The sequence below is a fragment of the Arvicola amphibius genome, chromosome 2 (genome assembly GCF_903992535.2).
Source record: "Arvicola amphibius chromosome 2, mArvAmp1.2, whole genome shotgun sequence".
Lineage (NCBI taxonomy): Eukaryota > Metazoa > Chordata > Mammalia > Rodentia > Cricetidae > Arvicola > Arvicola amphibius.
This window is the reverse complement of record NC_052048.2, coordinates 181891801-181908981: the sequence shown is the minus strand read 5'-3', so window position 1 is coordinate 181908981 and position 17181 is coordinate 181891801. Positions and strand designations below refer to the sequence as shown.

The window sequence follows — 17181 nt, the reverse complement described above, 5'->3', positions numbered from 1 at the left end:
CCACAACATGGGTTCTGGGGACTGAACTCAAGTTCCTGGGTGTGGCAGCAAGTGCCTTTATATACTGAGTCATCTCATCTGCCCTATCTGTGTTATTTTGTTTCTATGTATCTACAAATTCTCATTCCACACAAATACAGTCACATATTTTATTTTTAAGACCCAGGCCCAGTTCTTTCTCACTCATGTCCTTCTGCTCCCCCATCTTGCCATCCCCCACCTCACTCCTCAGAGAGGGGGAGGCCTCCCAAGGGAAGTCAACATAAGTCTGTCACATCACTTGAGGTAGGACCAAGGCCCTCCCCCTGTATCTAGGTTGGGCAAGGTATCCCTCCATAGGGAACGGGCTCCAAAGAGCCAGTTCATGCACTAGGGATAAATACTGGCTCCACTGCTAGTGGCCCCACAAACTGACCAAGCCATACAATTATCACCCACATTCAGAGGGCCTGGTTCGGTCTTATTCAGGTTTCCCAGTTGTCAGTCCCAATAACTCAGGTCAGCAGTTTCTGTGGGTTTCCCTATGATGGTCTTGGCCTCTTTGCTCATAATATCGCTCCTCCCTCTCTATGGCTGGACTCCAGGAGTTTGGACCAGTGTTTCTGTGGATCTCTGCATCTGCTTCCATCATATATTAGATGATGTTCTGTGATGACAATTAAGGTAGTTATCAATCTGATAATCACATGACATTTATCCTCTTTTGTCTGACTTCCCAGCATGTTTGTAAGGTTCCTCTATCTTGTAGCATGTTTAATACTTCTTCATTCTTTTTTTGGCTATTGAGATTTCATTACATAGCTGCACCATGTTTATCTATTTTTCTCTTGATGCACATCTGGATTGTGTTCATACGTTGGCTATTATGAATAACACTGTCATTGACAGTCGTGAGTTTTTGTTTGGACACATTTTCATTTCTCCTGGATATAGCTAGGAGCGAAAACACTGACTGCACAGCTTTACGTTCTTTCCAGCGTATCAGGCCTCCAGTTTCTCTACAGCCTCACCATTTGCTGTGATCTGACTTTATAGTCTAGTCATCCTTGTTCCTGTAAAGTGGTATTATCGAGCTTTATTTTGGGGTTAAGCCCATTAAACCTCTCAGGGTCCAGAAAGATTTGCTCTGCAGGTGAAAACTGGCTAACTGGATCTGAGGGTAAACACAATGAATCAATTCACGTATGTTACTGCTACATGTTCTTTATTCCTTTGTACGAAGAAGCAGCAAGAAGAAGAGGAAGAAGAAGCATACGGGGTGATCTCTACGAGGGTTTTAGTTTTTATAGACATAGTTGGAGAATCCTATAGACAAAACAATGATATCACATGCATTTTATGATCATAAAAAGGGGCAGGTAGAACCTGACAAAGCAGTGCTCTCGAACAGGTGACACCACCCAGGAAAGGGCCAGCATCCAAGGGGAAATACCTGACATTCCACATCATTAGATAAAGCTACTAAATGTCCCTGAGCCTGGACTTGACGACTAGACCTGTCTGTCTGGTAAAGGCGGGGTATGCTACCTTCCTGCTCAGTACCTGTCTTCTATAGGAATTTCTATGTGGTCTGCTAGCAGGTAATTTTGTGGGATTGACTCTATGTAAATTTAACTGTTAGAACAAAGAGTGAATACTATCGCTCTACAGCTTCATGGTGTGGGGGAATGGAAAGGTCATTCTGTTGCCTGTGCAGAAGTCACACTGCTGAGGTGTTTTGGGAATGAATCCCATTTTGAAGGGAGAATCATGATATGACAGCAACTTTTCCAAAAGACAAGTGTTTCCACAGCTCTGCAAAATGAGTTATTCCATGTGGACATGCACATATATACTTCCCGTGGAACAGTCTATTGGTCTGTCCTCGGTACATTTACTGTGTAGTTTTGTGGGTTCCAAAATGGTACCTCAGTGTGGCATCAATTTACTTGATGGCTAGGATGTTAAATATCTTTTTAAGTGTTTACTGAAAGTCTGTTTAACTTCTATGAAGTAATGTCTTACTGATTCTCTGCATGGATTTTTAAAGTGAGGCTCTGACAACAGAAGTATGTCTTTAGAAGTCATTTATTATAGGAACATTTATATGTCTCTATAGAACTACAAAATAATAGGTTTTCCCCTAGACCCAGGACCTATCTAGTTTCAGGTTCTTGGCCACTTTAGTACTTTCCGGTATAGGTTCCACTTTAAGGAGTAGGCCTTAAATTCAATAAAAAAAAAAAAGTGCTTGGTCACTCCCATAAACATCTGTGTCATGACTGCATCAGAATAGCTTGTAAGCAGGTTTCTGTTGTAGGCTGCAAGGTTTGTAGCTGGGTGACAATGACAATAATTACCTTGTACATGCTTTTATTGGTTAATGAATAAAGAGGCTACTTGGGCCTGTGGCAGGGCAGAATAGAGCTGGTGGGGGGGTGCGACAGGGGATGGACTAAAATGCTGGGAGAAAGTAGGCGGAGTCAGAGAGACACCATGTAGCTGCCTAAGGAAAAAGTACTGCTGCTGGAGCTACCCCCTAGAACCTTATTGGTAAGTCACGAGCCTTATAGTAAAATACAAAAGAACGGAAATGGGTTAGTTTAAGAAATAGGAGCTAGCTGGCAATTATGGTTATTTAGGGTCTGGGTGGGTGGGAAACAGACACCCAGCCTTTACCTACAAAATCTATCATAACTATTATAAAAAGCTAATATGGAAAGACTTTCACAATAAACAACTGTGTATACAACTGGGCTAGAGAAATGTCCTATCTTATCTACATGGCACACTGGATGTCTAACTTCGACTCTTGGCTAAGAAAAGGACAGTAAGATTAGTAGATGAGCTGTTTAAGGTTTTAGACTGCTCTGGTAACCCCCAAAAGTTTATAAACTGATGGCTTTCATTTGTCAGTACATTTAAACAATCTGTTTTAACCACATGAAATGAGAGGCACAAAACTTTGTTTTGATTTGCCTCAGTTTCTGAGGTAGAGCAATTCACTGCATACATGCTGTTTTAATCAGAAGTGTGTGTGTGTACGAGACAGAGAGAGAAAGAGACAGAGAGAGAGAGAGAGAGAGAGAGAGAGAGAGGAGAGAGAATTAAGACTCTGGGGAGCTTGTACCAGGAGGATGTCTTCTGGGCTATGGCATTAGCCAGAAGCCTCTTTGTTTTGCTACACCATTCCTCTACCTTTAAATAAAGCAATCTGCAAGTGGAACTCTGTTTAGTCTTATATGTCCTGTCAAGTACTTAAACTTGTTTAAAAAAGCAATCTCAAAGGAACGTGCAAAACTGTGAAAAAGACTTTCTGAAATGATAGCAAGTAGGAAAAGCTGTCAGAGACACTTGGGAGTAAATTCCCCATGTTTCCTACTGAAAGGATGCAGCAGATGTTGTAGCTTGATACCCTGTACAACCTGCAAATGTTGCAGGACACAGGCTGAAGAAAGAACAACCCGAAACAAAGCTCTCACCCTGTATGAGTCTACCATGCACGAAGTGTGTCACTAGTATCTGTGAAGCTTCCATCATTACTCTAGGGACCTTGGGAAACCAATGCTGAGAATGGCTGCATCTGACCTACTTCATGGAGTGTTTGCATCTTCATTTATAGTGGAAGTTGGGCTCATAAAGCTCAAAGTCTATTTACCATGTAAGACGCCTGAAAAATGGCACCAGTGAATCTAACTATTCTTAAAAATAGGAGTTTGGTATGAAAATATATTTGGGATTAGTAGAAGCCAGATATAGAACTGCTCTAACCTGAAAGCACAAAACTGGGAGTGTATCAAGTAACCAGGGTGTCATCCCAAGGCACTGATGTTAATCACCAAAGGCTAAATGAAGGTTGGAAATTAAGTGCTATAATCATAAAAACAGGATGCACCAAGGATGGGAAAGTGGGTTGTCCAGTTAGGGGGAGAGAAATTTACTAAATGGAACCAGCATGGGGCAGGGGCATGCTGGAAATCAGTGATGTGCTGGGGATTTACTTTCTTCTCCCCTTTAGGTCTCTTACCACTCCCACAGAAGAGAACATAGACAGAGGCCACAGGAAAAGCAGGAAGGGTGTTCCTTCTCAGCTCCAATTCCCTTCTTTCTCACACAGCTACAAAAAGATTATGAAACAGAAGCAAGACATAAGAAGGACTTGAGGAAGAGTTAAGATTTAGTGTGTTGTGGTAGTCAACAGGAGATACCTTAAACCATGGAAAATAGACACTGAAGTCATCTCTGTAAATAAATGGTGCTTATAGTAGTAAGCATGAATTCTTAATGTATTTCTAGACCTATAATTTGGAAGTCAAGATGGAAAAAAACCTCTAAATGGGCTACAATGTGTTTAAAAATATAGATAGGTTTGGGAGAAAGAAGAAAAAATTTGGCTTTCTTCTCTATAAATAAGCAGACCCACTATCCTTTTTGCTTCTCTATGTCCTCTATCTGTTGACTGCCAATCTTGCTATGATACCTATGTATCTAAAAGCAGATAATGTAAGAAGAAAATTTAGTTTTTAAGAACTCCTTGACAGATTGTGGTGACGCATACCTTTAATTCCAGTATTTGGGAGGCAGGGGCACCAGATGCTGTGGAATAATCCTTCTGTACACTATGAAAATGTGTTGCTCTTGTTGTTAATAAAAATCTGATTGGCCGAAAACTAGACAGGATTTTCAGGGCAAAGAGAATGCTGGGAAGAAAGGTGGAGTCTGAGGAGTGTTGAGCCATATGTAGAAGCAGCAACATGGGAATTTTGTAGAAGAGGTAAATGAGCCTTGGGGCAGCACACAGATTAATAGAAATGGGTTAATTTAAGTTTTAAGAGCTGGTTGGAGACAAGCCTAAGCTATGGGCCGAGCATTTATAATTAATAATGTCTCTGAGTAGTTTTTTTGGGAGTGGCTGCCAGGACACAGAAAAACTCCATCTACAAATGGCACTCACTGTCGGGAAATATAGATTCACATAAAACCCGAGAAAGCTTAAAAATGGTCCTAAACAGCTGGGTGGTGGTGGTGGTGGTGCAGGTCTTTAATCCCAGCACCTGGGAGGCAGAGGCAGAGGGATCTCTGTGAGTTCAAGGTCAGCTTCTCTATAGAGCAAATTCCAGGACAGGCTCCAAAGTTATAGAGAAACCCCATCTCAAAAAACCAAAACAAACAAACAGATGAAACCAAGGTTCTAAACACACAAAATGGAGCCAAATGCACAAGCTAAGCTATACCAGTGGCAGGTAACATAGCAGTTTAAGATTTGTCTCATATAATCAAAGAACAATACAGATGCTCAGCAAAGACATATCAAGATAGGAAAAAAACTCTAAATGGGTTACAGTATATTTAAAAATATACATAGGTTTGGGAGAGAGAAGAGAAAATGTATATATAGTCATAGATTAAAAAATAGTTCAAAAATAAAAGTCCTTAAATAGAGTAAAGTACAATTAAAAAGTTAAAAAATATATAATCCATGTAAACAAGGGAAATACACAGAGAATCTGGATTCTGTATGTTATTGTATTGTCCTTAGATTTTCTGACTGCTCATAAAGGATCTACACATTGGATTATGAAAGCTGATGAATTAAACCAACCCATATATTTTAAAAATGTCTTGACTTCAAAATGGAAGTTAAAATATATGTTACTTTGGGGAAGAGGTTATGCTTTATTTCTATAGGAAATGTAAGGCTGTGGATTTATTCTAGGCTGATATGTATCAGGTCTTGTAGAAGGAGTAGCGGGCTGCGTTCCTGCCTGGCTCCCTCACGGCTAGCTTTACACCCAAAATAACTACACGGAAACTGTATTCATTTAAACACTGCCTGGCCCATTAGTTTCAGCCTCCTATTGGCTAATTCTCACATCTTGCTTTAACCCATATTTAGTAATCTGTGTAGCACCATGAGGTGGTGGCTTACCGGGAAGGATCTTAGCCTGTGTACGTCTCAGAGAGGAGAGCTATGGCGTCTGCCTGAGGCGTCTGCCTGACTCTGCTTTCTTTCTCCAACAATTCTGTTCTGTCTACTCCGCCTACCTAATTTTCTGTCCTATTAAAGGGCCAAGGCAGTTTCTTTATTAACCAATGAAAGTAACACATAGACAGATGACCCTCCTCCATCATTTCCCCTTTTTCTGTTTAAACAAAAAAGAAAGGCTTTCACTTTAACATAGTAAAATTACATATAACAAAACAGTTATCAAGCAAGAATTACAGTTACAATATTTATATCTACTTTATCTTTTATCATAACTAAGGAAAACTATAACTATCTATTTATTCTTCATCTCCATCAAAGACTCCAGAAGGATATATTACCTAAGCAAACAAGAAATAAGCAACTTCCAAACTCTAGAAATGACAGAGACGCCTCACTGCCTGTACAGTCACCCAAAGTTCCTCTGTATTGTTGGGGCATAAATGCCATATTCTGTAGTCTTTGAAAGATATGAAGAATGCCTTTCTAACTGAAATATATCTCTATAGGCCCATAGTATCCAGCAGGCTTTTCCATGAAGCAGGAAATTTCAAAGACAGTCAGTCTGTGTCCTGCAGAATGTCTCACAGACTCTTTCATGAAGCAGGAACTCCAAAAGATCATCAGTCCTCTTTCTGCGGGTTCTTTGTGTCCAGTTTATGCAAGACTCCAGGCAAGAAGGTCTGATCAAAGAAGACACCCTCCCACCGATAATCATGGCTACAAACATAAAGAAATAAACCTAAAAAAAAGCCCTACAAAATGCATAACACATATTTTACCTACTCAAACAAAACAAATCTTTGACTAACTTGTGTACAATGCACAGTCTATACTTGTGCTAATACAGATATGTATGTTACCTTTAAAAGTTTATGTATTTTCAGGGTAAGGGGACCAGATACCAATAAAAACAAATGGCTCAGGTGATCCAACATCTCAAAATGCCTCTGTTGCAGTCTCCTCAGAGTTTTGCATCCAGAATAGTTTCAAGGCTGCTGGCTGAGATGGTCCAGCACCATAGACTACTCCAGCTAAGAGTTAAACATTCTCCAGAATTTTCTCAGGGTCCCCAAGAATGCCAGTGCCCCAGACACCAGGAAGCAGTCTAGAGAAAACAACACCTACATTCCAGAAAGATGGGTAATAGATGTTTGTTATCATTTGAGGAGGGCTGGTTACAAGTTGTTATTGGTCATAGCCAGAAAAAAAGCTAAATAAGAGTTAAATTCAAAGATTTATTTTTTAAGGAAAAAAGGGGGATATGATATAGGAATGGTATGAAAAAAGGGTAGATTATTGAATCTACTTTAATCCAAAAACAACTAATAATCTCAAAATATTTTATAGCCAGATATACCTATCACTGGGTAACATCACATCCTTTTGAGTCTTTGATCAAGTTAAAGACTAAACAGTTAAACTTATAGTTTTCTTTAGTTTTGTTAAAAGATAAATCAGGTATAAAACTTTAGACTCACAACATTTAGATAAGAGTATTTTCTCTAATTTTGTCAAAAATAAATGGTCTGGATATTGTAATTCTTACTTGATACCTGTTTTTGTTATATATAGTTTTACTATATTAAGATTAAAACCTTCCCTTTTAATTAAACAAAAAGAGGGGAAATGCTGTAGAATAATCATTCTGTATACTGTGAAAATGTGTTGATCTCATTGTTAATAAAAGTTGATTGACAGCTAGGCAGGATTTTTGGGGCAGAGAGAATGCTGGGAAGAAGGGTGGCATCTGGAAAGTCATGAGCCAAATGCAGAAGAAGCAACATGGGAATTTAGCAGATGAGGTAAATGAACCTTGGGATAACAGTACATGGAGAAAGAGATGGGTTCATTCAAGTTCTAAGAGCTGGCTGGAGACAAGCCTAAGCTATCAGCTGAGCATTTACAATAAGTTCCTGTGTGGTTATTTGGGGGTTGGCTGCCGAGACCCAGAAAAACTCTACTTGCAGGCTCTTTCTCTCTGAGTTCTGACTTTGAGGACAGTTTGGTCTACAGATTGAGTTACAGGACAGCCAGGGCTACACAGAGAATCCCTATCTTGAAAAAAAAAAAAACTAAAACAAACAAACTCCTGAGTGGCATTTAACTTTAGTAGGCACTGTAATAAGAACAGACAGCTTTTAATTTTATCCATTCACAAATATTTTATTAGATTTCTACATGGTAGTAGCATATGTGGGCTTTATAATCAACAACAGAAAAATAGCAGCAGGAAGTTGCAGGGCAATGAGGATTTTTTTTTTTGACTGCCTTTATCTCACTGTTATTGACTATGGACATTAAGTCTATGAGCTCTTTCTAGGACAGCAGAAAATCAATTTGGGATCACACACATAAAGAAACAAAAAAATACACTTTAAGCAAGTCTTCTATAGTTCATCCCTGTCTACTGAAGAAAAGAAACAGAAAGTGGATAAGAAAAAAGGCAAAGATAAAATGGTTTAAGAAGTTAGACAATCAAGGAGGAACAGAAGCAGCTACAAGACAAGCATCAGCAAAGATAGAGTGAGAAGAAGAGACTGAGGGCCAGGATGAGAGAGTACTATGACTCTGGCAGAAGCCCAGCATGGCTGACTATGGTATCACATCTTTTGGAATTATTCAGAGCCGGTATAAATCTGGGACATTTGTTTATTTGAAATAGGATCTGGGGATATACAGCCCAGGGTGGCCTTGAACTTGCAATCCTCTGCCTCAGCGTCCTGTGTGCTGTGCCCAGTTCTGGCATACATTTTAAATCCTTCTGTTTAAGCACAGTGAAATGAGAATAGTCTGAACTGTGATGCCCATAAATATAAAATGCATACCAGATTTGGGTGACTTTGTGTAAAAAGATAGTAAAATATTCTTGATATGCTTTAATTAAATAGACTACATTTTAAAATTAATTCTACTTTTAAACCTACATAGCAAATAGGAATTTTTATTTATGCACATAGCTTATACTTCTGGAATGCAGCTGTTAACATCATTAGTCTCCTCATTACTATCAAGATTGATAAGTTTGCTAATTCTAAATCCCCAAGACCTCTAAAAACATACCAATATGCCGGACTTTTTCATCAATGACCTCACAGTGGTATGGCCACCGTGTTGGGCTCAGTGGACCAGAAGAAGAGACACCATATAAATCCCGTGGTTCACGGAGGCGTGGTACCCATCTTCCTAGCTGATACTCCAATAAAATCTGTGTAGTTCGAGGGAAGAATGGGTCACCAATAGAATCTGCTGAAGAAAGATTAAAATACAGTCATGAGTAACCACAAAGAAATTCCCAATTCCTACCTGTTACACATAGTTCTTTTCCTTTTAATCTACTTAATTTATGTTTATTTATAGATATCATTTTAACTAATAAACATGACATTCTAAATAAACAAAATTTTGTGACAACTGATTTTCATAATAGCTTAAAAATGTTAACCTATATAGTATTATTTTATGATTTCTTACCAATACTTAAAAAATGTCTGTTTCTTGTAGCTTCTCTAGCAGATCATCTAAATTTGACTTTTACATGCGAGTGCAAGAGCCTGTGGAGCCCAGGACAACCTTTGTCACTGTCCCCCTCCACGGAGACAGGGTCTCTCCCTGGCCCAGAGCCCACCAATTAGGCTGGACCGACTCTCCAGTGAGCCCTCCAGTTTTCCTGTCTCAAAGACCTTTCCATTGCTGGGACTACAAGTGCAGACATTGCTAGGGCTTGAACTCAGGTCCTCATGTTTTTACCAAATGATCTATTTCTCAAAGCCCTGTATTTGACTTAACCATACTATTTGCCCAATGAGTTAAATATAGTCACTAACTATAACTACACACTTACTGGAACTGTATTCCTAAAGGTTGCTAGTGTTCTCTTAGTCACAAACTTTTCACTGTGTGAGCCAACCGCAGGAGTGTGGTTCATACGGTTATCATGGGCCTATCCTCAGCAGACAATGCAGTGGCCCTTTCTGTCAGTGTGTAATTGCATGGCATCCCTTTATGTGCAATCCCTTCTAAGTTTATCTCCCTTCTTTTATATGACTCTAGGACCTGGGAGCTAACCTCCAGGGACTTTCCACCAGAATCACAATCCAGCTTCACTTTAAACAATCAAGTCTTTGCTTTGCTTAGGAAGTAACTTTTGAAGTCTTCCCCTTATGTGTGGCTTGATAGTGTTTCCAAACCCTTTCAGGTTTTAAGTACCCAAATTATGCCCTGTTGTTGCCCAAATCATCTCCTTAAATGTGTCAAAGTTACAATTTAATTGGCTTTACCCAAATAGGATCATGTTAAACATATGACTGTGACTTTATTTAATATGTATCAAAGATAAATATCTATATTGATCCTTTAGATTTATTTTGATATGGCTATGAGAATTCATTTGTGGCTCTTTACTAATTATGTTTCTTCACTTATAAAAGCATTCCTATGAGCATAGTACAATACATACTTTGAACACAATGTGATGTGATTTTTTTAAAATAATTTTCCTATTGTTAGATATTCAGATTGTTTCTGTTGACTCAATTAGAGAAAGAGAAGAAATACTTGTTCCAGCATTACCAAAATATCCCATTTAAAGCTGTAATTTACAACATTAACAGTGACTCATGAGCCCAGGGATGGAAAAATGGGATTTAGTACACGGTGAAGTTAACATGTCTAATATGTAGTAAAGGTGACATTTCAAATCAGTGATTAAAAAGCAATAAATTTCAATAAATCCCACAGATTACAAAGTGACAATCTAGCTATTTATGAAATAAAAATAAAACCTACTCATGTGAGAAACTATATTATCAAAATTCAGATTAACACAGACAAGTACTTAAGAATTTTTTTGATGAGTATACTCATGACCTTGGGGTAGAGAAGATCTTTGTAATTTGAATAGATAAAGAGCCATAAATGAATACTGATAAACTCAACTACATCAAAATAATTCTAAATTATGATGGAAGCAATATAAGCAAAAATCAAAGAATTACCATGAATGGGTAATTCATAAAAGGGAATATAATTGACCATAAGCCTGTAATATAACTTTCAATTTCTCTAACAATATACCAGTTAAAACAAGGAGTTATATCCTGTTTTCTATTAAACGGCAAAGCTAAAAAACCAAACCAAAATAAACAAAAATCTAAACAGGCAGCAGGGACACATCACAGAACAGCACTATACAATTTCCACTAGTATAGGTATATGTATATAGGTATAACATGTATATATACACCTATACACACTATATATATGCATATATACTACATATGTATGTATATACACACATATCACTTGTAAAGAGAAAAGTATAGAAAGATACATACTATGCTGGTTGGTTTTTGTTAACTCAACACAAACCTAGACACATTTGGGAAGATGGAATCCTGAGAAAATGCCTCCACAACACTGGTAAGGAGGCAAGTCTGTGGAGCAAATTTCTGGATTAATGACTGATGTGAGAGGGCCCAGGTCACTGGTGGAGTTGCCATCACTGGGCAAGTGGTCCTGGATGGTATAAGAAAGCAAATTCAGCAAGCAAGTAAGCAGCATTCCTCTGTGGCCTCTGCTTTGACTGCTGCCTCCAGCTCAGTTCCTCGGGTTCCTCCCGACTTCCCTTAGTAATGGAGTGTGATCTGAGAGTAAGAAGATGAAACAAATCCTTTCCTTCCCTCACGGTATTTTTGCTCACGGTATTTTCCCTCACAGCTTTTGCTCACGGTATTGTCTCAGCAACAGAAACCCTCCTAACGACACATGCCAACTTAAGAAGAGTAGCTATCTTAAAGTGAAGATTTCAGCATGGCTTTAACACCAGAATTGGACTGTGTTATATATGTAAATATTTACTGGAAATATTTTAGAATTTGACAGTACAACTGTAAACGTATACATTAAAAAATTCAGTATACATAAAGATGCCCATACACACATATCTAAATACTTGCAAATGGATAACCTAACTTTAAAAACTACTTATGCAACTATATATTACTGAAGTAAATATGTATTTACATATCTAAATACTTGCAAATGGATAACCTAACTTTAAAAACTACTTCTGCAACTATACATTACTGAAGTAAATATGTATTTCCAATACATCATGCTTGTTATATCTTATGTCTTTAAAAAATTTCTATTTTTGAATAAAATGAAAAGGTAACTCCTTATGTTAAATGGTTCTTCACAAAATAATCACGGCTTTCATTTAATTTCATTCATTACTTTCTAATATTAACCAGGTCTACTTAAAATAGCCCTGAACGTTTAAACCCCAAAGTGGATGTATTTCTTCCTCCCTGCCTGCCAGAATAGTCACTGCTACACTAAATCTGCATTGCTTTTCCAGTTTCCTTATCCTACTTTTTATTCATTTAAGGTTCCACAATAAAAGAAGGAAAGTGCAAATAGACGGGCTCAAACCTGCTAGTACTGCACACCGATGAATATCATCGCTTACAAATTTCACAAACGCAACCTCATCCTGAAACAAAAGAGTTTCAAAACTTAAGGACCAAAAATATCAAAACCTGGAGTTTTGTTTAACGTCAACTTGAATACTTGGGATTGTCTTTAATCTTAATCTTTAATAAATGGAAGACTCCAATGATTATTTGACTTATATTCTGACTCCAAAGCAGTAATTCCAATCCGCTAGAACTTTAAAATTTGCATCTTTATTTCTTCTCTTCCACAGGTTATGACCATAATAATGACTGCAGAGAAGGAATAAAGTTTAAAGATTCTTGGAACACTTGGGAAAACAGTTGGAGAATGAGAACTCAAAAAAAAAAAAACCCAAAAAAACAGAAAAGTATGGAGTCAGAGAACTGTCTATTATTTTGGAAAGATTTTGGGACTTTAAACATATTCTAATTTATACTTTAAAAGGGAACATCTTAGAGCAGGTTGTAGGAACAGACACGTAGTCTCAGTTCAATTCCACCCCTTTCCTTCTGTTACCAGCCACACTGCTGCACTGTGGTGAAGCAAGAGCTCACTGGCTGGAACCCCAGTGGTTCTAGCATGGGGCATAGTACGCTGTAACATGACCAGCACAAGGAATTAAGTAGGTATGGATTGGAAAAATAAAACCCCTAATAATTACATACATAAATTTTAATAAAATCCTGAATAATCTTATCCAAGTGTTTTCTCAAGAAAAATCTCTTCTTATTTAAAAAAAAAGTTTTTAACTGAAATAGAATTAGATCATTTTACCCTCTTCCTCCCTCCCTCCCTCCCTCCCTTCCTATTCCCCTCCACACCTTCAGGTTGATAGTCTCTTCAAGATATTTTTCTAGATGGGATATATTACACAATAAGTTTTTCAGTCAAGCTTTTTTCTAACCTTCATGACAATGACATCATCCTTTAGTTTAGTTTTACACCATATTAATTCTACAATGTTTTAATTGGGAATATATGCTTTATAATACATTTTATCTCAAATTATGTAAAGAAAAACATACCGATTCATCATCATCGCTGATACTTCTGTCTGAATAGTCTTCCTCCTCTGAGTCTTCTGACATCTCTCCTAGTGTCTGCCTTGAACTTTCACTTATTATGTGGGGAGGCTGTAGAAGGTCTAAGGAAACTATTGGGCGGCTTTTCTCTTAAGCCTAGGTGTTGTACATTAGCTGACTACTCCAAACACATCCAACTGTATTTAATTAACAGTGACAAAGCTCTAAAATCTAAATTAATAGATACAGGAAATTAATTACAATTTCAAAGATTTGAAGAAATTATCAGTATTCCAATAAGGACAAGCCCAAGCCCACTAAATGGTTATACAACGCCAAATGGTCAGTCCTATAAATCTATGCATATAAGCAACATTCAACAGACTTCTACAGTAAGCATCTCTGCATTATTTGCACACATGCATAAGGATAATAATGAGAAAGAGGCGATGATTCTGAGAATATTGGAAGGGGAGTAAATGAGGTAACTATGTTTTAATTAATAAAACAATCAAAATGAAGACACAAAGATGAGCGGACAGGGATCAGGAAGGTGAATCTGGGAGGAGATGGAGAGGGCCAACTAAATTTATAACCTGTTAGTACGTTTTATGAAGAAAAATAAAACTGAAGAAGTCTTTTTTAAAAATAGGCAAATCATGTAAATAATTTAGTTGACAAACTTTCACGTTACACAGCCAAGCCATTTACACGTTATATTTATAATTAAACACTACAGAGCTATAGTAAATTCAGGATTATCTTCAGGCATTAAAATTGAGCAGCAAAAAAAAGTATGATTAGTCAGGCAATATAATGTAGCAATAGTTTAATTTTTTCCCCTTCCTCCTTAGCTTTCAATGACTCAAAAGCTTCAGTGTCTAACACTTGAGTTTCTCTTTAATTCTAATCATTACTGTATAGTTAACTTAATTACATTATTAGCATTGATATACCAGAAGGTTCTATGAAAAGGTTCTGTTGGGAGATGAACACTGTTGCTTTCAGCCAAACCTGTTCCCAAGCAACTGAATGAGCGAAAATCCCTGCCAAATTTTACACTTTGGAGGCTACCAAAGGGATCTCCCAATTTCACAACTACTGGTTTATGTTACCTATAGAAACAAGAGTTCAGGAGCGTGGACAGCACGCAACTGACCACACTTCACAACCCTTGGTTTGCGTTGTTTACAGAAGAGCGTGTTTGGGGGCGCTGACCGCACAGAAAGCCTCTCAAGCTTCAACATAAACAACAACAACAACAACAACCAAGAAAGCTGTTTCTAGATGACATGTCAGGGCGGAGGCTGACGCTCCAGCCCCGGATGACAGCTCGAAACAGGGACAACCCGCCTGCAGGTACCCGGCGGCCTTCTTACGAGCACGGACTAGGCGGGCTAGCGCTGGGGGCTTGAAGCCCGCGGCCGCCGGGCGCCTGCAGAGGCGGCGAACCGGGAGGCGCGCGGCCGCGCCAGGCCTTCTCGGTGGGTAGGACCGCAGGGCCGCCCCGAGCCCGCCCGCCCCCCGCACACTCACTCCGGCCCCGCGCCGCCCCGCGCCGCTGGGCGCATTGCTCGCGCTCCCCTGCCTACGTGGCGTCTCTGCCGCCCGCCTCGCCCCCTCGGCCGTTCCACCCTTGCCGGGAGAGTACTTCAGGACGCCCCCTAGACAGCGGGAGACGACCGAGCCAGAGGAGACGCCATCGTAATTCAGCGGCCGCAGCCACGCCCTCCATGGAGAGCGGGCCGCTTGTTTCCAGGGCAACGGCTGTACTCCCGCGAGACTTCGGGAAGCGCTGGGGGGGTTTGCCTAGCGACCCGCAGGGAGGTAGTGCGGTTTGGGGCGGATGATGGGAACTCTGGGTTTGGCTTCAGGGTAATCATTCACTACCTGGAGGTTTGGAGACGTTTTGAGTTTTGCAGGTTGGAAGGAGGATTTAGCACAGCAATTTGTTCTGAGTGACAGCAGATTGTTTGCTAGGTTCCTGCGCAGAGAAGGCAGTAGAATATACTGTTGAAGACTTGTCTCTTAATGCTCATTTAACTTTTAACAGCCTGACCTCAGGGTTAATTTTCTGGACTAAACTTTCTTCAACCATAAAAAGAATGCATAAATTGTACTTGGAGTTAAAAGGTTGAGTTCCGCCGGGCGGTGGTGGCGCACGCCTTTAATCCTGGCACTCGGGAGGCAGGCGCATCTCTGAGTTCGAGGCCAGCCTGGTCTACAAGAGCTAGTTCCAGGACAGGCCCCAAAGCTACAGAGAAACCCTGTCTCGAAAAAACATTAAAAAAAAAAAAAAAGGTTGAGTTCCATTCTGCATAATTGTATTCCATCCTTATTCTGCAAATGAGACGACTTGATTTAGAGGAGTCATGGTTATATAAGGGCAGACTCTTAAAAGGTTTCATTAGATTAGAAATCCTTTATTACCCAACATTTTACACGTAAAAAAATATTTTTTTCTTTTTAAAACCATATTGAAGTCAGTAAGATATCCCCATAGCCGATTTAGGAACTTTTTTCGTGTATATCCCATCCCAATTATTGGTCATTTTTAACTCTTCTGCAGAGAAACCCTGTCTCGAAAAACCAAAAAAATAAATAAATAAATAAATAAATAAATAAATAAATAAATAAATAAATAAATAAAAATAAAAAAAAGGAAAACAACCCATAAAGACAACAAATGAATAGATGTTTGGTGCCCTTGTGAGCCACGTTATATGACTGAGACTTGTGATATTGTACAAACAGGGATGACAGGCTTGAAAAGTAAATTAAGGGTAAAATGCTTTTGTTTAAGCATGGAAATGGGTTAGCATCTCTAGATTTGGTAAGTTTCTGAAAATCTGTTTGGGTTAGCAATCCAAAATCCTGGGACTTGGTGGTTTTTTTTTTTTTTTTTTTAAGGCTTGAAAATTAATCTCCATAATTAGCCCTGCTTGGTTTCGTGCCGTATGTACATGGACATCACTAGAGGTGGCATGCTCGGAGCATCTTGGCTATGGGTTGAGGGTGCCCTTCAAGGTCCAGGGGCTGAAATGGAATTGCCATTGTGGACCTGTAAGGACAGAACTTGACCCTACTAGTGTTTGTATGTGGGGCCATTCAGAGCGAAGTAAGATGAAATGAGACCATCCAGGTGGAGCCCTCATAATTACGACTTAGTGGCTTTATAAGAGAGACCAGAGGAGACATGCTCCCTGTTTCTGGTCTCCACCAGCAAGACCATTACCAAATGTGTTCCCTTGACTTAGAACCATAGCCAAATTAGACCTCTTTTCTTTAAACTTATCCAGCCAGTGGTATTGTACTACTAAACACAGTAAATAGGCTAAGACAGTCTTTGTATATGGAATCTATTTTTGTTGTTGTTGCCATTATTGTTGGACTTTTAAGTCATTGATAAAGGCCATAGGCTGTCAGCTTCACAAGATGAAGCTCTGAGAAATGACCCAACCAGGTATGAAGAGGTAAAGATAGGACACACATATATATATAAATAATTTATATATATGTATATATACATGCACACACACACATATATATATGTATGTGTGTATATATGTGTGCACATGAACATGTGTCAGTGAATCTTTACAGAGGAGAATGATGTTAGTGCATAAGAGAATGACTTAGAAATTCAGTGAACTTTGAAAATCAGATTCATTCACTGTGCGTCTGATCTTTACGGGTTGTTTCACATCATGGACTGTTGGCAGTACAAGGCTATTG

General features: G+C 39.0%; 1 protein-coding gene across 19 annotated transcripts in view; it reads right to left on the bottom strand.

Moving 5' to 3' along the window:
• The window catches only part of Agbl3 (AGBL carboxypeptidase 3), a 79078-nt gene extending 63917 nt beyond the window's left edge, over nucleotides 1-15161 (bottom strand). For 10 of the 19 annotated variants that reach the window (XR_005284211.1, XR_005284214.1, XR_005284216.1 and 7 more), the window contains exons 1-3: nucleotides 13450-14924; nucleotides 12401-12461; nucleotides 9029-9214 (exon numbers count right to left, since the gene is read on the bottom strand). Coding sequence is in view for 14 of the 19 variants with exons in the window: in XM_038318122.1 (XP_038174050.1) it covers nucleotides 9029-9214; nucleotides 12401-12461; nucleotides 13450-13512 (310 nt within the window). In the remaining 5 variants the exon portion in view is untranslated. Of the gene's footprint in view, nucleotides 1-380; nucleotides 647-6514; nucleotides 6686-9028; nucleotides 9215-11301; nucleotides 11483-12400; nucleotides 12462-13449; nucleotides 14925-14982 lie in introns of those variants that run through there. The other 9 variants (XM_038318120.1, XM_038318119.1, XM_038318127.1 and 6 more) reach the window with 9 other exon arrangements.
• Nucleotides 15162-17181: the final 2020 nt, after the last annotated feature.